Consider the following 24,694-nt stretch of genomic DNA (forward strand, 5'->3'; position numbering starts at 1 on the left):
AGCTTTGGCTGGTGCTGGGACCCTGAGCTCAGAAAGCAGGAGATGGGATTCCAGAGGGCTCTTCAGCGCTCTTGTGATGACTTGTAAAACCGCACACACAGCCTTGGCTCTGCCCTCTGTTCCCCACGCCGCGTCCCCTTTCTTAGAAACACGGGGAGCCCAGGCAGACGTGAGAAAACTTTCTGAGCGTGAGACTGTCACTGGACTGAGGCATCCAAGCATGACAAGGGCCCCCTTGTCCTGGACAGACAACTGCTGTCCTGACCTTTTCCGCCTAAGCTGGGGGCTTTCAGGATACATTTTAGGTGGGATGAGATGCACCACTGGGGTTACTAGTTTGAGACTTGGTCACAATAGTCTTTGGTTCTAGTCAGGCCGGTTCCAGGCCTAATGCAATGAATTCTGAATTAAGGTCAAAGTGCCTGACCCTTCTCAGAGAGCCCCTCGAGTTTTGCCTCTTAAAATATAATTCCCTGGAGACTGATCTTTGGCTTATGTTTCCTAGGGAAAAATATTTGGCAAATGTGGAGGATTGTACTTCTGTGTTCATTTCTATGCTGAAGGCTAACTGGCATGTTGGTTAAGGAGGCATGTCATTTATTAGCCCAGTCACCTTAAGGGCATTTCCCCAGTGCCTGGCTCTGTGACACCCACACCTGCCAGTTATACCGCATCTATATATCCCTTTCCATCCTAAACCAGAGCTCGCTCTTGTGCCATATGTAGGAAGACTGATACTTTGCAGATGGAAATTCCTCTTTGAGATAGAGACAGATCATCTGCCCCCTCCCATATGGCTTAGGAAGGGCAAAGAAAGATTCAGAGGGACTAAGCTTAGAAAGTGAGAACAAGGGAATTGGGTTAGGCTAATTCAACGGAAAAACTAGGAAGCAATTTTTCTAAGGGAGACACACCAGGGAGCTTCCTGGGGGTCAGAGTGGCCTGAGTCACTGCATGGGACCTGGTGCCAGGGAGGAAGATGAGAGAGAGGCTGGAGGTAAAACCTGGCTGCCTGCAAGGGGGCTGGGTGGGGTGGGGGCTGGAGAAAGGAAGTTCGCTAGGATTAAGAAGATTGAGCAGGCCAGGCCAGACCAGGCCATGCTGGGCTGTACAAAGGCCTGTGACCATCTCCATAGTGTTCTGAATTTTCTCCCACTTTAATAAGGTAATTCTTCCACCCGGATTAGAAGAGGGTATGTGCATACCCTTTCCTCCTTCTCTGCCACTCCCAAGGAGACGATACCCTGTTTGGGGGCATAAATTCTGACATGTTTGATTTTTTAAAAATTTGTTTCATCACCCCAAAGTTATGCTTAGTGTATTCATGGTCTGCATTTATGCTCTCTGAATTTGCCTTTTGAAAGCCAGGCTCTTCTCCAAAAATGCACTCTGGCAGGAGATCAAGGGAGGGCCTCATGCTCTGCAGCTAATGATAAAATTCCACAGTGAAGCTTTCCCAGCATCACCCAGAAAGAACCCAGAATTAGCAATCTGGCTCTGACAACCATAGCACATGTCCCCACACAGGCTGTGCACCTCGTCTCAGCAAAATCCCTGTCCCTGGCCGGCGGAAGACTCGCCTGGCCTGCTGAGGGCAGACGGTGGTGGCACCACATGCCCTGGGCTCTTCTCTATTTTTCCTGCGGGCTGCTTGGCACAGCTCACCCGCAGCCCTTTCTGCACTCCTGGGGTCGTGGCCCTGTCCCTCGCCCCTGTGACGGTGCTGTGGTTTGCCTATTCTGACATATTCATCCCCAACACGCCGAAGATGAAAGGCAGGAAATGTGCAGTTCCCGTTCCCATGGCAGCAGTGGTTGGACCACATCGCATCACATTTACAGGGAGGTCATGGGATCCTGACAACAAACACAGCCTAGGCCGACCGCAGGCCCAGGGGCTGGTCTGGCACGGTGCACGCTGGGCGCTGCCCACCCCTGGATGGAGTCCTTCCTCGCCACGGACTGACCGAAGCCTGGCTCGCTCCCACTACTGCCTGTGCCTGAAGCCACTTCCTCACAAGGTCACTCCTGCTGGGCTCCCCACTGCCCAGAAAGCCCTGACCCAGAGAGAGCCCGCTTCCTCCCAGGCCACTCCCAGGTCCTGGTGGCCTGACTGCTGCTGAGTGATGAATGTGAAACTTTCCCTGCCTCTCCACTTCCCTGTGAGCAGGAAGGGCCTTATGGTCCTTGAGAAAGAGGTTTGGAAACCCCCAGGATTGTAAAAAAGCAGCAAAAGTTGACCCACCAAGACCCAAAGAAGAAAAACAAAAGCCAAGGCCTCCCCGTGTTCCCTGAGTGACCACCAGCCCTTCCTGCAGTCACCCAGCCCCCTAGATGAGGCTTCTGTACAACACACCATCTTTTCCATAAGACATAAGTATCACTTCCACCCACGCTCAGGATGTTAGAACATTTGAAAAATGATTTGTTCTGGACCAGAAAAAAACCTCACAGGAAGAATTCCATTTCTCCTCCTCCAGGTGTGTGCCATGTGGCTCGGTTATGGGGGCAGTGGGGGCTGTAACTGGCTTCGTGAGTGGCCATTTCCTGGCTTTGGTGCAGTTAAACAAAGCCCTCAGTCATTAGGCTGCAGGAATAGTATTTGTGCATTTCATTTCCTTGGGGATGATTTTTTAAAGTGGCTCTAATGCACCTGATCACAATCAGATGTGTTCCCCGGGAAGCAGGTGATTTGAGAGCGCAGTAAAGCCAGCTCGTGTGTGCCCAGATCCAAGCTCAGTTTCTTGTTCAACAGAAGCCACTAAAGACAGGTACTCAGGGACGATAATGTCCTTTTGTGCTTTTGTCTGGGACAGCTCATTAAAGTAGAGACTGCCTCGGCATTGACAGGACAACCCCTTCCCGTATGTTCCAGGAGAACCTAATTGACTACAAAACCCTTTTTTGATGTCACCACTGCCAGATACAAACCCAATTAGCAGCAGACTTAACTCAGATGAATCCTGGGAACATGGAAATCCCACGTTCTACAGCTAATCAGACCCATGGAATGACACATCTGGATGTCGTCAGGAAGGCGGGATTCTGAGGACACCAGGGGGCTGGATGTTCTCAGAGCCTCCCTTTGTGGGCGAATTACAAGGACTTAGAGGATTAACAATCAGAGACCAGGTTCTGTTTGCTCAAGGTCACTAGGTCTAGGAACATCACAATTTTATTCTGAAGCCAGTAATATTTAAAAGTCACTCAGGTCTTAATTCCAGAAGAGCCTCTCGATCCCTCCACAACTCCATCCCCACAAATCCGGATGGATTTAAGAAACCCTTTGTTTCTTGTTATGTGACCCTTCTCTCAAGAAGTCAGGCGTCCTATGTTCTGACTCTCTGGAGAGCAGATGCAAATAAGCAATTTCAAGGCACAGAGGATGCTCTGGCCACCCAGACCCTCGTTTACATAATTAGCATTGCCAGGTGCTGCCAAAATGCTGGGCAGAGAGAGAAATGCCAATGCAAAGGGCAAGTGCAAAAGGAAATACTTGCCTGGTTTTTGAATTGCTATTGTCATTGACTATGGTGATTATTAATCACTGTGATGGGATCGTAACGGGGGAGGGGCACTCGGGGCTCTGGGCACTTCGCTTTTAGTAATAAAAGGCCATTTGGAAGCAACCATTTAACTAGAATAGTTGGGCTTAAATGAAAATAATCTGAAGTCCTGCAGGAGGCTGGTACAGGGGCTTCTCAGAACATCAAGCAGCACAGTGGTTGGTGGCCTTGTTGTTTCAGATGCCTCCCGTAAGACAGGTGTTCCTCGATCCACTCGCATGATCAGTGGGGAAAAGTACTGCTTGGTGGGTATTCCTGATAGAGGAAGCCCGGCTGGCAGGGGCTGCACGAGATTTGGAGGCTTTTTTCCTTTCAGTTTGACATGTGATGTGCTTGGTTTGTCTAAGTATAGCAGGTCTACTCTGGCCTCAGGCAGATGGAAACCATTTGGAAAGAAGTAAGGTGGAAGTCTCTGGATTCAGAGCCCAGGGGCCTGGGAAATCAGCTGGAGCTTTTGGTTATAGGCAGCAGAAACCAGCTCAGGCTGATTTAAGCAGAAAAGGAGTGTGTCGAATGGCCATGGTGTGTGGCTCAGAACCAGGGAGGGCCGGAGGGTGCACTTGGGAAAATAGACACGTGAGGGTTCTGCTGCGGCCAGGCCCGGGGGCAGTCACACCAGAAGCCCAGTCCCAGGAGAGCTCTGCGCTGTCTGCTGTGGATTGCTGGACATCGCAATCCCCACGGGTACCTCTGGTGCTGGACCTGGCCATGTGGCTGGAGCAGCTGCCCGGCAGTCCCTCGCGGCTCCGCCACCGCACAGCTCTGGCGCCTCACTCAAGTCCAGGGGCCCGTGACTGGCCAAACACAGCCACGTGCCTGTGCCCCAGGGCAGGTGATAAACATGCACCGCCTGAATGCTGATGCCGATTCTAACCCTTTCCAGAGGGGAAAGGTGTCCTGACCCTCGGAGGTGGTCTTTTCCTGGTCCCAAAAGGGACAGCCAATCCCTTTTGTCCCAAGCCTGACACTCTACTTGGTGGCTGTCCTGGCTCTTCACTTCTCTTTCTCTGCCAGGCTGTTGCCATTTCTATCTCTGCTGAGACCCTCCACAGGGAGAGAGGGAGGGGATGAGGCAGAGTCAAATGTGCCATTGCTCTGGGGACAGTTTTGAGGGGGCAGGATAGTGGCCTAGTGGCTAAGGGAAAGGCGAGAACTGGCTAGAAAATGCCAAGCACCTGTGACCTTGCTCAGTCCCCACACGTGAAGCCAAGTTCAACCAAGGCCTCGTTATATGACCTCCAGCTGGGAGAGGAAGCGTGTCCAGGAGCAGGGAGGCCGTCCCTCCACCCTTCAGACGTGGACGGAGCGGCAGAGCCGGGCTGGGTTCCACCCCGACAAGGTAGGAAGAACACGGCGTGGGTTGAAGAACACTGGGGGATTTTTTTGAAAAATTATAACAAGACTTCTTTGTTTATCTTCTCCTCGGCTTCCGCAGCCAGTCTGAGTTGGGATAAATTCAGCACAGGAGGAAAAGGCAGCATTTCCTCCCCCTCTCTCCTCCCATTTTAGGTGAGAGGAGGAGGTGGCATGGGGGATAGAGAAGGATCTGGCAAGCTCACCAGCTGGTGCTGCGGCTGGGCTGAACACAGCGAGCGAGCTCTGCACCGGCGCAGGCCACCCTGAGCAGGGCCAGAGGCACCCTCTCTCTCAGACCCCTTCCCCCTACTCCCTAGGAATCAGCTTGGCTTCAGGCATGGAGGGGGTAGGTAGCCCCTTACACGATGTGATCCAAGGGTCCCCACAGCCTGCACGCCCAGCAGAGCCCCACCAGCCAGGTTCGGGGCCATGCACTTTCTGGTGGGAGCCACGTTTTTGGAGAACAGCATTGCTTCAGAAGGACCCAGTGGAAATGAAGCCCTGTAGCCTGGGCATGGTCATCCCTCATGCAGAGTTGGCTGTCAGATCACTGAGGGATGGCTTATGGGGCAGTTTTAAGGGGAGCCGGAGACACTTTGATGCTAGCAATGGGGGTTGGGGAGGATGTGCAGTGGTGGGTGCCCTGCAGGGCTCACGTGACGGTCTGGGATAAGCAGGGGTCCCGGGAAGACTGGAATGAATGAGGAATGGGGCTTGGGGGTAATGAACATGAGGCCTCATTATCTCTTAGACTTAGGCTTACAGAGTCTTGCCTCTATCTGGCATGGGGAGAAGCCAGGAAGCTTCAGATCCAGCTTTCCAAAGCCTTGCTAAGGCCTTTCACAACAGCCTGGGTCTGGACAACATGCTCGGTCTCCTCCTGGCCCCTGTGTCAGTGGTGGAGAAGGTGGTGTGAGCACAGAGGCCAGCTTGCCCTGTGGGGGAGAAGTAACTGCCCTATGAGCTGGCTCTAGGGACAGACGTAAGCAGCATTTTATTTATTGTATCTGTTTTCTAAATGCTTTGTTTTAAAATAGGTTCAAGACCTTGTAGCTCTGGAGACTAGCTACTTGGTCTCAACTCTTGGCTGGTATTGTGCATTTTAGGAACCACACAAGAGGCCATCCCATCTGGCCTGGGCATACAGTCACTGAACTTCACTTTGAGAAGTGGGTCTGTGCTCTAAGAAGCCCTGGGAGGGGAGACTTTGACAATCAGCTGGTGAACATCCTTTGGAGTGCATGTCCCAACCAGGCCCCTGGACGTTCTGGGGTGCCTTCACTCTCTCTTCCAAAGAGTCTTCCCCAATGTCCTCCAGGCCCCTTTTTCCTCTGTTGTGCTCAGGGTTAGTACATGATGGAAAGTGTCCATCTTCCAGTCACTCATCTCGCTGTGGATATCCAAGGAGTAAGGGCTGTGTGCTCCTGTTGGAGACAGAGGAGGGTGGGCCCGTGAAGATTGGGGCCAGGCCTAGTTAGAATCCTCAGGTGGAATTTTCATGTTTGCAGCCTTGACTGGCTGTGACCTGTGAATGCACTGAGCTGCTGGTGTGGTCAAGGAGGCCCAGCCTAGCTGAGGACTGTTGAAGTAGTATTACCCGAGTGATGGGACTGCAGTTATGGTGTTAGGTACTGTTAAAAAATGGTTGCCATTGATCTTGTCTGTAGATTGAGAATTATATTCTGCTTAGCCCCATAATGTCAGCTTTGGCTTTGTTTGGCTTTACGTGCACACGTGTGTTTGTGGCCAAGCTGAGAAAGGGCTGACATCTACCATTTGGCAAGTGAGGGCTGGTGCACTGGCTCCTTTTGGCTCCCGGTGGGGCAGCATGATATTTGGTTGTTACTGGGTGGGGGGATGCGGGAAGCCTGTGGAACTGCTGTTGTCCTTTTGAGTCAGCCCAGCCTAGCACGGGAGGCCAGCATCACCGAGGAGTCCTTGACCACTGGGCAGTATAAAGATGTAAAAAGGAACCTTGGGGGTGGGTGACAGAGGTGTGTTGCTGTGCCATTTTGATGAAGACATTACAAATATTACATTGTATGTTGTATTAGTCTGTTAGGGCTGCCATAAAATACTACTGACTGGGTGGCTTAAGCAACAGACGTTTATTTTCTCACAGTTCTGGAGTCTGGAGAGTCCAATATCAGAGTGTAGGATTGGTCTCTGGTGGGGGCTCTCTTCCCGGCTTGCAGAGGGCCACCTTCTCACTGCGTCCTCACATGACCTTTTCTCTGTGCGCACACAGGAGGGACTAATCTCTGTTGTCTCTTCTCTAATTAGGATACCAGTCCTATTGGATTAGGGCCCTTATGCCCTCATTTAACCTTGATTACTTCCTTAAAGGCCCTGTCTCCGAATACAGTCACACTGGGGATTAGGGGTCCAACATTTGAATTTTGGGGGACACAATTCAGTCCATAACATACCTGTGTACACACATATGCATATATGTTAAAAATCATCTTCTGCTGGTGGAATATGAATGAATTTTGTATTCTGTGGTCTCCAGGTTTCTGCATTAAGAATATCTTACTCCTGTAATTAGAAGAAGAAAGCAACAAATATTTTTAAATAGAAGGAACACACTTATTTCAAAATAATATGTACAGTAGGATTGTTTCTAGAATTATATCTGTAACCTGTGTGCCCATCCATCCATCCTTCTTCCATCTGTATATTTGCACTGAGATATACAGAATGATACTGATCAAATGTTTGTGATGGTTGTTTCTGGATGGTGGAATTCTAAGTGATTTTGTTTGTGTTCTTAGTACTTACCTCTTTTGCCTGAAATCTGTACTAAGGAGGTACTAATTTTTTTTCTCAAAAGGAAGGCATTGATGAACTTTTTACTTATTTACTTACACATTCTATCTGAATCACTTGATTCTGTTACAGCCATCAGTGGAGTACAGCATCTCTGCTATAGGACCTACCATGGGGTAGGTCCCAGTCACCAAGCCCACACCAGCACTCCTATCTGGCAAGGCTGAGCATGACTCTGACCCCATGGCACTGGTCGTGCTGAGGCTGCCAAGCTTGGGGTAGATATAGCTTAGGGGGGAGAAAGAGGGAGTTTGTAGGCTACACCTGGGCTCCATTTAAACCCACAGCCAGCTGCATTCTGAGCCTTTGATGTAGGCTTTGCAACCAGCTGGTGGTCTCCAGCTGGCTGGAGCTCTGAGATTCACAGTTCCAGGTGACTGCTATGGGCCCCCGGGGCCTTCCTGCCCAGCTGCAGTCCTCATCCTTGCTCAGGGCTCTCCCACCCCAGACACCTGAAACTGGGGCAGGAGCTTCTGTGGAAGGATCTCCAACGGCCTTGAATTTGGAGGTCACTAAGATCAAGGATGTGACTGTTGAATGCTCTTTAGCTCCAGCAGAACAGACAGGCAGCCTTCCGTGTACGTGGATTTGCAGAGCATATTCCAAGAGTTGGAAAGCAGGGGAATAGCAGGCATTTTCTCACCCGGGGTGGGAGTGAGAATGATACAACCTCAAGAAAACAGGTTAACATTCACGATCCAGTAGAGGTGAAGATATACAGACACTGGCCTAGCAGTCCCCTCCTAGGCACATGCTTTGCACCTAGAGATGCATAAGGATGATCACGGGAGTGTTTTCCCTAATAACCCCAAACTGGAATGGTTCAATGCCCATCAACAGTTAATAGTGGATGTGTCCTAAGTAAATGGAGCTATATTTGTACAGTGGAATGCTATCCATCCATAAGATGAACTAACTACAGGTAGGTACAAAAAATTGGATGTAACCCACAAGCGTAAAGTTGAATGAATGAAGCAAATCCAAAAAGAATATATACAGTGTTATTTCATTCATGTGAAGTTCAATGATAAGCAAAACTAAACCATAATTTTTAAGAATGCATACAAAAGTGGTAAAAATATGGAAAAAAATCAAGAAAAAAATTTATAAAATTCAGGATAGGGCTGCCTCAGGGTGAAGGGAAGAAGTCAGAATCAGCCAAGGTTTTCCCAGGTGGATGGGGACTCCTGAGGTGCCTGGCAATGTTCTTCTAAACCTGGGTGGTGGTGACAAGGATGTTTGCTTTATAATTTTTAATTTAACTGTTTAATTACATGTGTTTCTTTGAATATATTTCACAATGGAAATATTTTAAAAAATGCAAAATATAAGCAGAGGGGTCTTCCAGCCTCCACGTCTAGAAATGGCTGCTATTTTTACCTAGAGGCTCCCTTTATTTTGGGGCCTTCAAGTGCATTTGTCCAAGTCTATGGCCAGGGTCATAAATCAGCATGCTCTTACTTACCAAGTTCTGTGAGCTTAGTCTTATGCCGGGTGCTGTGTGTGGGGGGGGGAGGGGGAGACACTGTTAGAAATAACAGTGAAAACACAAAGATCAGGCCACTGGAAGTCTCTAGACTTCAGTGCCATGGACATTCTAAGAAGGAGCTCAGTGAAGGCTTGTGGGGTCTGGATGAGCTTCTGCTGGTCCTGAGGATGGACTAGGGGATGGGCAGGGAGAAGGTATATGATGAAGGTCCCACAAATGAGTAGTGGAAGCCAAGTATGCTGGATCCACAGGGTGGCTCAGGAGGGTTTGGAAAACCAGGGGGATGTTTGTCCCACCCTCCTCGTTACTAGTCTTGGTCAGTGAATCAATCAAAAGATTATCAATTAATTCAGTGCTGCCCCAGATATTATCTAAACAATCAATAGAAGAAAATTGAACTAAAAAGATATGCAGAAACCCTTGGAGAAAAGTAGGTGAGTGAATATGAGAATTTAAAAATAGATGCAGGCCGGGCATGGTGGCTCACGCCTGTAATCCTAGCATTCTGGGAGGCCGAGACGGGTGGATCGCTCAAGATCAGGAGTTTGAGACCAGCCTGAAAAAGAGTGAGACCCCATCTCTAATAAAAATAGAAAGAAATTATCTGGACAACTAAAAATCTATATAGAAAAAATTAGCCGGGCATGGTGGCGCACGTCTGTAGTCCCAGCTACTCGGGAGGCTGAGGCAGTAGGATCGCTCGAGCCCAGGAGTTTGAGGTTGCTGTGAGCTAGGCTGACGCCACGGCACTCTACTCTGGGCAACAGGGTGAGACTCTGTCTCAAAAAAAAAAAAAAAGATGCAGTTATGCTCACTGCCAAACTCCATTAGAAAACAATCCTCATCTGCTCCAAGAAACACATCGATCAAAAGGTCCACTTATGCTTGCTGTGGAAAACTGGCACCTCCTCAGAGAGTTGAACATGGAATGACCATATGATCCAGCAAGTCCACTTCTGGATATATATTGAAAAGAAATGAAAGCAAGACTCAAACGGGTGCTTGCACATCCATGATGGTAGCAGCATTACTCACAATAACAAAAGTGGAAACAACCCAAGTGTTCATCAACTGATGAATACATAAACAAAATGTGGTGTATCTACACGGTAGAATATTATTTAGCCTTGTGAAGGAATGAAATATTGATCCAAGCAACCACATGAATGAACCTTGATCACATTATGCTAAGTGAAATAAGCCAGACACAAAAGGACAAATATTATGTGATTCTACTTATTATAGGTACTTAGAATAGGCAAATTCATAGAAACAAAGTAGAATTGTGGTTACTAGGGGCTAGGAGAAGAAGGGAATAGAGAGTTATTGTTTAACAGGTACAATTTCTATTTGTCATGATGAAAAAGTTCTGGAGAGGGGTGGGGATGCTGGTTGTACAACATTATGAACATAATGTGATTGATATATACAATTAAAAATGGTTAAGATAGTAGTTTCTATGATATGTACAATTAAAAATGGTTAAGATCGTAGTTTTTATGTTATGTACATTTTATCACACACCAATAAAAGTCCACAAGGGCTCAAAAAATTCTTCCTGCCTGTTTAGATACAGGACAGAGGCCAGGGCTGTGGAATCATTTACTGAATATCAGGAAAGATAGAAAACAAGGTAAACTTTCCTTGTTGAAGATTGAAGGAGAAGAAAACGCTATCCTTGGCCCATCTCTTGAGCTTCTCCTGCTGCTGGGCCAGCCCCTTACAACTTCACAGAGATGCCCTGAACGACCTGGGTGCTTCTGGAAAAGTAGCCCTGCCTTTTTCCTACACTCATCCCTAAACAAAGGCCAGACCCTAGCACCTGGCAAAGAGCTGTCCCTTGGGAAATTACCTTTTATAATTTTTCTTTTAATGTATGAACCCACACTGGATGCCATTTGAAAGAGAAAAGGAATTTAAAAACTAAAGATGCTGCAATATGTTTATATATACACAATGGAAAATTTGCTTCTCAAACAGCTTGAGCAGAAAACCTCACATCTCCATGGCAACCAGATTCCACTGTGGCCATGCATCCCTGCCAGGTCACCCACCCATTTGTAAGCCTGGCTCTTCTGCCTCTCCCATCAAACACATGGGGCCCAGATGACAGCACCCACTGCTGTAGGGTGCTTCAGGGCTGCGGGATTGCCGGCTAGGGGATATTCCTGGAGATCTGTCTAACCTGTGGCAGGGTACCAGCTCTTCCTGAAAGTCACTGAGAGGCAGGTGACTGTCCAGCAAGCATTGCCCTGTGGAAATGCAAGACCCCTGCAGTCTACTCGGGGTCGGAGTACTGGGGTGAGTGGATTTAAAACAGTTCTGTGCTGCTGATCAGAAAACCAGGCCCTTGGTAATCACAAGAACTGCAAGTCCTGCATTCAGTTAAAAACCCAAATGACATTAATAGATCCTTAAGGCTTCATTCCCTTCAACAGACATCATGACCCCTTTATAGACTTTCTGTGTCATCTTCCTCTTTGATCTTTCAGAACAAGTACTTTCCGATGTATGTTCTCACTATCATTTTCAAATAGCATTTGGGAATGACTACCCACAATAACGCTGCCTCCTTCCTGCTCAGCTTCCGAGGTCTTTTTTTTTTTTCTTTTTTTTTTCCTTGATACATAATAGTTATGGGGTGCATGGTGATATTTTGATACCTGCATACAATGTGTACTGATCAAATCAGGGCAATCAGGATATCCATCATCTCAAACATTTTTCTTTGTGTTGGAAACATTACAATTCTTCTCTTGTATTTTGAAATAGTACAGTAGGGAAATTATAGTTAATAATATTGTCTATCAAATACTAGAACTTACTCCTTCTAACTGTATGTGTGTACCCCTAACCAACTTCTCTCCACCACCCCTCCCTTTCCCAGCCTCTAGTAACTATTATTCTATTTCTATGAGATCAACGTCTTAGCTCCCACGTGAGTGGGAACATGCCATACTTGTCTTTCTATGCCTGGCTCATTTCACTTAGCATAACGACCTCCAGTTCCATCCATGTTGCTGCAAATGATGGGAGTTCGTTCATTTTTATTGGGTGACTAATGTTCCATCGTACACATGTACCACAGTTTATTCATCCATTGATGGACACTTAGGTTGGTTCCATATCTTGGCTATAGCGAATAGTGCTACAATAAACATGGGGGTGCAGATATCTCCTTGACGTGCTGATTTCTTTTGAAGACCATACCCAGCAGCGGGATGGCTGGTCACATGGCATTAATAGTTCTATTTTTAGTTTTTTGAGGAACTTCCATACTGTTTTCCGTAATGGTTTTAATAACTTACATTCCCACCAACACTGTATGAGCGTTCTCCTTTCTCCACATCCTCCCTCACCAGAATTTGTTAGTTTTTGTCTTCTTGTCTATGGTCACATCACCCTGAGAGTGCGGATCTCATCCGAGGTCTGTCTGTCTGATCGGAGTGGCTGGAGGCCTGTCATCCCTGTGGTCACTCTCCCCTGCTGACCCCAGGAAGCTTTGTAGGGCTGTGGGTATAAAACAAGCCCTTGATTTTGATGTCTCAGCGGCCCCAGTCCCTGGCTGGCCAGCTTTCTCCTCCGCGCTCCCCCTGTGCAGTTTTTATAATTGCCAAGCCTGTTTTTCTCTTCCAAGCCTGAAGTCTTTTCCCACAACATCATGGAAGGCTGCGGGTGCTCTGAAAACTAACTTAGTAGTTTGCGCTTGGGCTTGCCTTTGACTGGGCCAGGTTTTCAATCCCAAGAGAACATACCAGGAAGAAAGGAACTGCCTATGTTGCTGATGGGTCACAGGATTTTTTTTCTATACCACTTTTCCTTGTGTTTGGGCAGGTAAACAGCAGGGCAGGGGAGAAACTTCCTAGCCGGCTGAGTTTTCCTGCATCTTGGACTAAGGCTGAGCTGGGCCAGTCCTCTCCTGGGCCTTCCCTGAGGCTTCTTGACACCCCACTGCAGAGTGATGCTGGGGCATTGGGCATTTATTCCTTGTGAGAAAGCGTTACGCCCCCTCAGAATGACCCTCCACCAAACCCTTTGCTGCTCCCCATCATAAAGTTGGAACCAGAACAAAGAACAGTGGTTGATGGGGTGTGGGCAGGAAAAAATCTTTGCCATGACCCATGTTTGGTTCAGCAGACCTGGAATGGCATGGATTTTGCAGAGTGAAAAACTCGGGCTTTCTCTGCAGGTGGGTAGCTGTGCAACCTGAGACACCAGCAGCAAGCCAAAGCCATACATAGCACGGAGCAGGGGCGGAGGGAAGGTGGGAGAGAGAGACTGAATCAGTGTCCCCAGAAGCCTAGACCTGAGGCCTACCCTCAGCATTTTTAGGTAATACCTATCTTCTCTCTTTTCTCCTTCCTCCCTGCCCTCTTTTCCTCCCTCTCTTCCTCCTTCCCTTCCAAGTGACACGCTGCTGCTGCTGCTTCCCGTTGGCAGCACTGTTTTATCTTGCTGCAGCCAGCCAGAGCTGTAAGGATTCACGCCTGTCTTCACAGATGTTTCCTTTTAATCACTGTAATTAGTATTAATGGTGATTAATTCTTAATGAAGACGTACCGAGGAACACACTTGCAAAATGCTTATTGGTAATCTGAATAACCTTGACTTTGTGAGGCCAATCATCCTCTTTGCTTGACCGCTGGTTTCACAGACAATGCATTGGATCCTAGAATTCTCTCGTACTTAATTAATTTCCTTTCCCAGACCTGGGAGAAAACCAGGGGGTTTCCAGAGTGGAAATAGCAGGGAAATTTGCTGCCCTGACCGAGAAGACCGTGAAGGTCCTAGATGGGGATTTCCTCTGATCTCCCGGCATCACTGCCAGGGATGGGCAGCCCATCTGGTGGGCATCCACTGGGCACTCGTCCTGGGTGAGCCTGCATCGGGCAGTCTGTGTCAGGCAGGCTGCTCCAGTGGCTTGGGGGACCCAGGGCAAGAGGGTGTCCCGGCTCCCCCATCTCTGACAAAGTGGGTGGATGCCTTGCTTGGGGGTGCCTCAGCCAAAGCTGGGCCATAGACGGGCTGGTGAATTCCAATAATCTCTCGCTCATCAAGAATGTGGAAACTCCCCTGCACAGGGCAGCTGGCCCAGCACAGAGGCTCTGGTGGTGGAACAGGGACACTCCCAGTGTGGGGAAGCCTGGGTGTCTTCTCACTCGCCATTGGCTGCAAGATGTTGGGGTCCTTACTTTCTCATGAATCATTAATCCATTGACCTAAATCAATGTTTTAAAAACTGATGTTAAGGGAAAAAAATGCTGTTAGGGACGTTAGTAAGTTTGTAGGAAAAACAAGGCTTCCCATGCACACACAAGTTGTCAGTTTGTTTAATCCTCAATTTTGAGGGGCAGCAGAACTTTTCAGAAGCTTTATTATGCTAACATGATTATAATCTTCATAAAGGTAGTTTGGCATATAGCATTTCCCAGGCTTATTTGACTGTAGGGCTCTTTGCTCTTGGAATAACTGTTGAGCTCCCCTCAGAGTTACCAGACCACCTGCTGATAAAGCAAAACTAAGTTAACAGAACTCAAGGCCACGAGGGAGGGAACCACAGCATCTAAGCAGTGGCTCAGATGGGGACGTCAGAGGATTTTGCAGGGTTTGGGGTGGTGGGGTCTGGGCTTAAGTGGGTTAAGAAGTGTCTCTCAAGGCAAGGTATGTAGTAGTTTAAGACTAGTGAACATAGCAGGGTCTTGAAGGGAATTTTGATAGGTAAGCTATTGCTTGGTAAGCAAGCTGTTTGCCCAGGTAAGCAGTCTGCTGCCTCAGATAAATTGATCTGCAGAAAGTTTCTGAAGCAAAAGCGAAGGTGGTTTATAGTCTTATCTTTCTTGGGTAAGAGTTTCTTGGAGCCAAAAATTAAGTCATTTTGACATAGGTGGTCTCACTTCTTAGGCCTTATAGCTGTGTTAGGTTGATGGAGGTTGTCAGTTCTTAGAGCAATTCCCATTTCATGGGTGCTAGTCTCATCAAATTCAGTCTGGGAAACACAGAATTCTTCTAGAAGTTATTTAACACTTCTAACATGAACCTTGGGGTATCAAGATCCTTGAGTTTAGTGCCTGTTGCATAAAAATGACTTTTCAGTAGTTTCTAGGGACCTTCCTTGGTCTTCTTAATTAAGGATTTAATAAGTGGGTGTTCATCTGATTCATTCTCTGTGATTTGTGATTTTTATAAAATTTGATATAGTCCCATTTCATTTCTCTGGCTTAACATCTAATTTAGCTTAAGCTATGCACTTTAGGATAAAATTTGAATACGAAAAAAAAGTATCGAGGACAAAGTCAGCCTTAGGTCAGAAATTGGGAGATGACTTTTAAGGGAGTGGGAACTTCCCTTCAGTCAACTGTATTGACTATATTTTCTGTATTCTTGATATTCTAGTATTTGGGGCCTTGGCCCTGGAGAGACTGCCCATTCCAGGGCTAGTGAGTTCCTGGAGGAAACAAAGGACATCCCTTTGTGGGTACCTTTTGATATACAACCAATCTGGAGCCCACACCCCCAACCATCTATCTCCTTTATCAAACTCTCACACACCAGCCAGTATTCTTCCTGTCCTAAATCACCCCAGGGCCAGGTACCTGACAACTGGAGACCACCCCTGCATATAGCCCAGGGCCCACTAAAATTATTCATGGAATTAGTTAAAATGAGGTAAGTATGGCAGGCTGCAGCGGGACTGACAGCACCATCACCTAGCCTCAGCTCAAGCAGGGAAATTGGGGACCACTGAGTCCGTGGCAGAGGATGCGGGACCTCTTTCACGTGATGTCGTCTGCTTCCAGATAACACTCAGCCAAAGGGGCAGGCAGCTAAGCAGTTACACTTCTGATGCTTCCAAACAGGCTCTCACCGGGTCTGTGTGAAGTCATTTTCATTTCTCCTTTCCTTATTCGTCAAATGAATGTGTAAGGTCAACTGCAAAGTATCAAATGGAATTGTAAGAGTATGACTTGGTGAGCTCACATTTTCCCAAAGAAAGGCAAATGCATCCATGCTGTCCTGTTGTAGCTTTCTATTGACGTGGAGTGCCAAGGCCCATGGCAGCATGACACACAATGAGAAAAGGTACAACGTGAAAGTTTAACTAGGCCAAATGGACCCAGTAGGTTCCTTGAGAACTGGAACTGATCTTGTTCCAACCTCCTAGCACAGTACCTAGCTCACAGGATATATGTGTGGAATGGGTTGTACAGACGCTCCAAGGGACGCAGGTTTGGCTTTTTTCTTTTTGGAGAGAATGCAAGTAAGAATTAGATCTCTGAAAATTAGGCACACAGATCTCTACCAATGCTACGCTCTTCTTAGCCTTCTCTACTCCACCTCAGTGCATGCCAGTCCGGGGCAGAGCCACCCAGATGGTCAATAAAGTGATGTGTGGTGATGATGTATGTAAAGAATACTTCTACTTCAGCTCACAGGAGGAAGTGCCTCTCAACACTAACAGACAAATGTGAATGCCACACAGTTGTTATAGGTAAATCAAGTTAAAAAATCACTTAAAAGATTTCCCTAAGAAGTTAACTTTCCAATGACTAAAATATAGTTTGGAGAAGAGTTATGATTTTTCCAATGTGCGTTTTAAAAAACTTTTTGCATTTTAAGTGGACTTACTAATAATATCTAATCAGCTTTAGGGTAAAAACTATAAACTATTTTGTTTAAAATGATGACTGGAGCCCTGAAGCTAATTTATTCAGAGCCCTTCCATTGAGCTCATCAAGTAACCGGAAACACTTTGATAAATATCCATTCTTCCAATTACAGGAATGTTTTAAATCTCATTTCCTCTGGTCAGCTGGTATAACTGGCATTTAAAAACTAACAAAAAAAGTGGAGAAGGGAAAATCGTTGATTTCTCAATTTCTTTGAAACTATCTACAGAAAACTGAGAAGACATAGACGTTTGCATTCAGGGCAGAGTATGTGCAGTGCTGCCAAATCTGCGGGTGATCCCCGGCTGCGGTAGAAATAGAAACCTCTGCCTCAGCATGAAACATGAAAGGGCATGACTTAAGAAATCTTCCACTGGTCATAGGAAGATAAGAATAAAAGATTCGGGTTAATTATTGAGCAAAAGCCTCTCTGACCGAATGGGAATCGTTTCTTCATTTCAAGGAAGTGTCACCCAACAGTTCAAGTGTGTTCCCAGATGAGGCAGCTGATACTTGTACCCGCACGTCCTGAGGGTATGAACCTCAAATCCATCTGTGTAATAACACACCAAGCACTCTCTTGACAGAGCTGCTAAACAATCACCTTGTCTGAAGACACGCTTCGAACTTTCTCTGAACATCTGCCTGGTATTTACTGAGATCAGGTGGGCAGGGTTGGCATTTCTGCAGGCGTTGCTTCTGCCCCTGACACAGCTCTAATTCTAGTAAGTGCCTGCGCTAAAGTCAAACGTAGCTGCTGCTTTCAGGGAAACAAGGGTGAATATATTCTAATAAAGCATATTCCTTTACAACTGAATTTCTCCTTTAAATCACTTTGTAGAAAATGGACTTCAGCTAAATTTCTCCTTTAAAAGACTTTGTAGAAAATGCCACGTAAACGTGGCAGTTCAGTCGCTTTACTTAACCCAGGGATGTGTTGATTTGTTTGATCTGATTTCTCAGACAAATGTACTATTATTTCATGGGTCAAAAGGACTGCTTTAGTGTTTAGTGCCTTTTAGTAGCCTCCATTAAGAAAGAAATTCCTATGTCATATAAAGCAAGTATCTGTATTTTATCAATCTATGTACTTGACATTGCTTAGTGCAGTGGTACTCTTCATAGGAGACTGTCTCAGAAGAGAGCTGTGATGGAGTATCCCCTCAATGACCACACTGTTCTCAATCTGTAGATTAATAAAAGCATGTATCAACCCCCTACTGTAGCCTAGGGGCAAAACGTGGAAAAACTCCCTGTTTTCATCAGTTCTTGTTTGTCATCTCTGAGATAATCTTAAAAGTTTGGAAATGTCTTTTATTATTATTTTACTTTTTAAAGCAGGATAGAACTTTAGTTCTAGAAGGGTCCTCATCTGACAGGTAAGGAAACAGGCCCTGGAGGGTCATTTGCTTGAAGTCACAAGGGTGGCCGGGGACAGTAGTAGGCCCAGCACCTGGGCTCCTGCATCCAGCTGCAGAGCCCCCTTCTCTAGCTGCCAGGTTTTTCTCTGGGGCCGGTCTCGAGCAGTGTTGTCAGCTCAGAGTATGTCAACACCATACGTTTCCAACATCAAATGTTTAGAAAAAGCGACTCTTTTTAGTTAGCCTTTTTTCTTCTGATAGCTCCAGAAGGGACTCCTGTCCACCACCTCCATTCGAAAAAAAAAAAGTTGAGAAAATATTCCAGATTTCTGCCAGAGTAATATGAGAAGAAAAATCTGATGAATGAGTGTTCTAATTTTAAACATTAAAATCTGATGAATGTTCTCATTCTAAATATTAAAATTATTATTTTAGGAGCTTACCACAAAACTTGAAATGGTAAGGGGTGAGAGGAAATACTCAGTATTAAATGGCAAAACACATTTTTCCAAATATTCTCACTCATGAGAAAAAATAAGTTATCAATAATTTTGATTTCTAAAAGCCAAATTTAATAAATTAATGCATGCCAGATAAAAATACAAAATTACAACTGAAAACCAATAATTTAACAGAAAATGCACTGTTGTACATTTTTATTGGTACGGATAACTTATTAAAGTAACAAATCTGAAAACACATTTTGCCTTTGCTGGAAAGAAAGTACTATGTTAGAGAAGAACTAAGAAATCAGAAATAAACCATTTGCAGAAAGTAGGCATATGATATAGTTTACGGTAATGCAACAGCCAGGGGTGCTGTTTTATCCATTCGTGTGTGCATGTTTGTACAAGCATCAGAAACCAATGACATAGACCCCCAAAAGCAAAGTCACAACAGGCTTATTCTGTGAAACATGCTGATTACAACCACAGACTACCCAGGACGCGGAGGCGATGCAGGTGCGGGTTTGCTGTTTCTTCTGTATGGGGTTTCCTTGCCAAGTAGGGGCTAATCATGCAATAGCTTGAATTTCTCTTAACATGATAAACACCCAGGATTACTAGAACCGGAAAGCGTGTGTTCACTGTTTTACAAGGACAGCAGAGCGGCGCTACAAAAACAACAGAAAGTTCCTTCATTTTATTCTGGTTATATGCCCAAACCTCTAATTGAGAAATAATTCAGCTATAGAAGCCAATTAAATTACTATAAAACATTCCTTCATCTGTAAAACATTACTTTTCCCCTCAAATTAAAAATTTAAAATAAAATGTCTTCGTTTTTGATAAGCAGCTCCACCACCAGTCTCTGATACCGTATATCATTCAATGCGGCCATGGCGTCTAGTTCCGGAGATCTCATGAGGGTTGGGCCAAAGACGATTCCAAGGTTCTCTGCGTTCATAAGATTCTCCTTTTCATGGAGGGTCACTCTGAAAAAGGCAAGTAAAGGAATAAAGGACTTCACATAAGCCATGGGTTCCCCATTGTGCTTGAGCACTAAAACAAAAACAAGATTTACAATAAAAGTTTGTGTCCACTTACCAACTCTTCTGCTAGGTTATTTCTCCATATTTCTCCCTAATTTCAAAGTACTGACTTTCCTTAAAATAATGTTCATAAATAATTGATCGCCGAGGCTGAAGCCTGAGTTAGTGTGCTGGGCCGTGTGTGTTTAGTTCTATTTGTGGATTCTCTTGCCTTAACCCAGGGCCTACAGATGCAAACCTGTGTTTGCAAATAGTAGCGAAGGGACTGGGTCACCTCGATTATTCCATTCCCCCTCCCTCCACTTTGGTTATCTTGATTCCCATGGAGTCATTCTGCAAGCCGAGCAGTTTGCTGAGTGTCCGGAGAGGGGGAGTGGCGACAGCAATAGGGAATGGCTCAGGGGAGGCAGCACGGTCAGGGAGTACACGTGTTTGTATCCTTTTTACTGCTACAGCAGTAACACAGGGACTATAATGTGAGAGTTATTCCTTTGTCCTCGTGTGGAGCGCTTAATTACATCCAAACACGAAGCAAACGTGGTTCTGTAAGTGAAGCTGTAAACATATTAAACAAAGGCTTTAACTCATGGTGCTTTTTAAAGAGTGAAAACAGACATCCATGAATGACTAAAATATCATTTCTGGGTAAGTCATGCCTTCGGGCATACAAAATTTTTTGTTTCTGATTGGTTTTGTATTTTGAAGCCCTAAAACCACTAAAACTTGGTCATAAAATTTTGAAAACTTTGCTTCAACTGGTAGAGACCGAGGGTGCCTGAGCAGGGACATGAACCTGCAGCACTATCGCTGGAAAACATGAAGCCACAACTAGCTGACTTATTTTATTTTCCATTCCTCCTTTTACCCCTTACTTCACACCACCACTTTTTACATCAGTTTTCAGTGTTGGCGACATTAATACAATAGTCTAAAATCCCATCACCAAGTCTGAAGTGCTTATTTTGGAGCAATAAGATAGAAAAGTGAGCTGCCATCCACGGTGCTTCGCCCTTGCTTTGTTACACTAGTGTCTCTATGGCACAGCCCTTTCCCTTTCCACAGAATTAATGCACGTCCTTGGTGGAATACTGGTATTTTTAGTACATTTGCAAACATACTGGAACTGCAAACATATTTATGTAAGAATCAGAGCCAGGTGTGGTGGCTCATGCCTGTAATACTAGCACTTTAGGTAGCCGAGGTGGGCGGATGGCTTGAGCCCAGGAGTTAGAGCCTGGGCAACATAGTGAGACCCTGTCTCTACAAAAAATTAGCCGGCATGGGGATGGTGTGCCTGTATTCCCAGCTACTCAGGAGGCTGAGGCAGGAGAACAGCTGGAGCACAGGAGTTTGAGGTTGCAGTGAGCTATAGTAATGCCACTGCACTCCAGCCCAGGCAACAGAGCGAGACTGTGTCTTTAAAAAAAAAAAAAAAAAAAAGTTCAGGTCTGCATTCAATATTGTAGTGCAGAATACTTTTAGCATTCCTTCTCAACTAGTGCAATTTCATACAAGGAAACTATATAGCTATACATTTACTTATTCAGCAGATCATTTGTCCTTTCTTTCACCTTTCTTTCACCTTTTGTTTCATTTTATTCTTAAAATTTTGATGGAATGCGAGCGTAAGCCTCCCAGTTTGTCACTTGCCTCTTTAGATGGGCCATGAGGTACCGGAGAGTTTCGCAGTGAGCAGGCGGCAGGAGTTTCAGTGCTTCATGAAGGGTTTCCAATTGCTCATCAGGATCCATAATTTCTAAAATAGCAAGTCAAATACCAAGAAGAAAAACTTTAACAGAAAACTGGTACAAATGGTTCACTGAATTCTATTCTGTGGTAATCTTCTAAAATTGGTAGGAAACGCTTTCTCACAGATCCTTGCCCACAGCTTTGGAAAATATTTTTAAGGTTCAAGTTCCAGATTTCCAAAGGCTCTTAGTTTTAATGTGGCAACACTGTTTACTGGGACGTTTGAGAGCAGCATCCATTTTGTTCACTTGAGTGTCTTGGGGTCTGGCAACCTTGGGGATTGGACATTGGATACACACAGGACGTAACGATAAAAACACTCAGACATATATGCAGACACAGATAAAAGTTATACATTCAAATGAAGTCATCTTAGAATGTAACAGTCATACTTAAGGGATGGTGCATTGTTCAAAATATTTTGAAAAACTCCTTTCAGTGATGGTATATAAGACGTATCACACCGTTGCCCCCGGCAAAATCTTATTGATATTCATACTTTTTAATTTTTAAACCAAGAAATGTATCATCCAACATTTACTTGTTTTATTCATTAGACTTAGTTTTAAATTACTTTGTGTTATATAGAAAAATCATATCTATTCTCAAAGCACAAACGTTTTCTATGACTTAGGATATTCAGAAGGGTGCTCTGCGGACTTTGAAGGCAATTCCAAATGTTTTGCATGATGGCGTGAGCCCTGCAATAAATCGTTGAAGAGGAGGACCGTTTTCATTTGGATATTTTAGTTCTGCTGAGTTGGCTAAAAACCCTAGCACATTCCTTGGAGGTCAGATTGTGGTCAATTCACTAATCATTTCTATAATCAAAAATGACTGACACCTTCGCACATTCCTGCTTCTACCCAAATGTCAAGAAGATGGGGTGCCTTTAAAAGGTTGGGTTTTAGGGTAACCGCAGTGGAACCCCATACTGCTGAGTCCTAGTCAGGAAAGCAGCCTCGAAATGCTGGGAAGAGTACATCTGACCAGAATGTGACACTTAAGACATAAGACCCCAAATCCTAGTCTTTCTAACTTAGGAAACAAACCAACTCAATGATAATGTATTGGAGTCAGGTGAAAACCGGCACAAGATGAATGTGGAAAGTCTCTAGCATTGGTAGAGCAGCTTTGAGAAATCTCTGAACGTGAACAGTGACTGAAGCTTTTTAATACAAAGAACTTTGGCCATTTTACATCTCTGCCCAAAGTTTCCTTACAGTTTTTGGTTTATTTCTCTGAGGGAAGGACATATTTGCTTTTTGCCATGATAACTAACATGTGGTCTTTGAACCTTGAGGCCTTTAGAGAATGCCAGTTTATAACAGCAGTTCAGCTCAGATATTGAAATTCAATCATTTCTAGAATTAAGAGAAGAAAATTCCATTCACTATGGAAAACTACCACTTAGTTTTTTACCATAAGATTAATTTGAAACTACATGATTCTGGAAATTGGAAAAAAAAGTAACTTAGTTTCCTTTTAACTTCTAATTAATCTTTGTAGGGTGAACTTTGAGACAGTGAGAAATTAAGGCTAGTGTTGGTGGGCCAGAAAAAAAAATTCCCTGCTCGTGGGAGCTTGCTTTCTCCTGAGGGTGACTGACAATGGACAATGAATACGATACAGTTTGTATGACATTAGAATGAGGTAGGGGCTATGGAAAAAACAGGATAAGAAGCACTGGGAAGTGTTGGGGGGTCATAATTTTAAGTGGGTGGTCAGGACAGACTTCACTGAGAAAGAAGGTCTTGAGCAAAGACTCTGAGGAATGAAGGAATGAGCCATGTGGAGATGTGTGGGAAGGAAGGCTCTAGGTGGAAGACAGCATGAGATACCCTGAGGGGAGAGTGTGCCTGACACAGCTGAGGAAATGTGGGGAGCCAAACGCGGCTGCAATAGAGCGAACAAGGAGGGCGGGTATTAGGAAGGAGGAAAGGTTAACAGGTACTCTCTCATGTCAGGGGCTGCAGGCTCTTCTAAGGATTTAGCATTTACTGAGAGAGATGGGAAGGTTATGAATAAAGAAGTGTCATCATCTGACTTATGGAAAACAGACCATGGAAGGGCAAGAATAAAGGCAGAAAGACCATTCCAGTAATCGTTACAAAAATCCAGGTGCAGAATGATGGGAGCTTGGACCAGGTGGTAGCAGTGAAGGTGATAAGAAGTTGTTGGATTCTGGGTATATTTTAAAGGTAGAATTCACAGGATTCTTGATGAGGATGTATGAGAAAGAGAAGAATCAAGAATGATCCAAGTTTTGGGCTTAGACAAATGGGAGGACGGAGCCTCCATTAACTCAGCCAGGAAAGACTATGGTGGAGGAGGCTGGTGGGGAAGATCAGGAGTTCCAGCTGAGCTCCCCACCACACATCCGAACAGGCATGGGCGTGGACTAATTGGTGTTCAGGCTGGAGAGAGACATTTTGGAACAAAGGACAAAATGTATTGAATATATCGGTATCCAATTGATAGAGATTCTTCCCTGGAACTCATTTCTCCTTTTCTTCCACTCATGGAAGTATTACCCGTTACCATTGTTTTTTAGAGAACACAATTCTTTAGCCATAAAGAAGCATAATTTGAGGGAAAGAGACAAAATGGAATATATTTGGAAATGAATGACCATCATTGGTTGTTGTCAAATATTCAAAACACTTGCATGTGGAAGAGTGTGGTGCCAAGACCACTGCCAAGGGGAGGGAGTTAAAAGCAGGCAGATTCCTGCTCTATCGCAGTAGGGCTTCACGACCACTGCATCTGTCCACCACCAGTGGGCTGGCTGCCTATGGAAGCAGTGATCTTGCAGTTACTGGGTATTTCAAAAAAAAGTGTTACAGAAGGAAGTCTAGCTACATGACCCCTTAGAATATCTGCAAACTCTAAGATGCTAGGGTTCTTGATATAAAATTACAAGTTTATTACTTATTCACCAAATATTTACTGCATCTATTATGTAAGTGGGGGACTGTCACAGGCACTGTGGGAAAACAAGAGTGAGAACTGCCTTTATTTGTTTTTTTTTTTTTTTTTTTTTTAAAAAGTAGTCCCACGTTGTCCTCCCTGCTATGGGCTAGAGTGCTGTGGCCACAGGATATAAATCTGGCCTCTCCATACCAAATGATATAGGACATCTTCAGCAAAATACAATACACTGACAACCTTTAATCAGTTCTAAAC

General features: G+C 45.2%; 1 protein-coding gene across 4 annotated transcripts in view; it reads right to left on the minus strand.

Annotated features, from left to right (window-relative positions):
• Positions 1-18,736: 18,736 nt before the first annotated feature.
• The window catches only part of CHN1 (chimerin 1), a 250,415-nt gene continuing 244,457 nt past the window's right edge, over positions 18,737-24,694 (minus strand). For 2 of the 4 annotated variants that reach the window (XM_012650749.1, XM_012650747.1), the window contains 2 exons: positions 21,410-21,515; positions 18,737-19,702 (listed from right to left, as the gene is read on the minus strand). In XM_012650749.1, the coding sequence (XP_012506203.1) occupies positions 19,531-19,702; positions 21,410-21,515 (278 nt within the window). In that variant the 3' untranslated portion in view covers positions 18,737-19,530. The remainder of the gene's footprint in view (positions 19,703-21,409; positions 21,516-24,694) is intronic. The other 2 variants (XM_012650746.1, XM_012650748.1) reach the window with 2 other exon arrangements.

The sequence above is a fragment of the Propithecus coquereli genome, unplaced genomic scaffold, assembly GCF_000956105.1.
Source record: "Propithecus coquereli isolate 6110/MARCELLA unplaced genomic scaffold, Pcoq_1.0 Scaffold34, whole genome shotgun sequence".
NCBI classification, from domain to species: domain Eukaryota; kingdom Metazoa; phylum Chordata; class Mammalia; order Primates; family Indriidae; genus Propithecus; species Propithecus coquereli.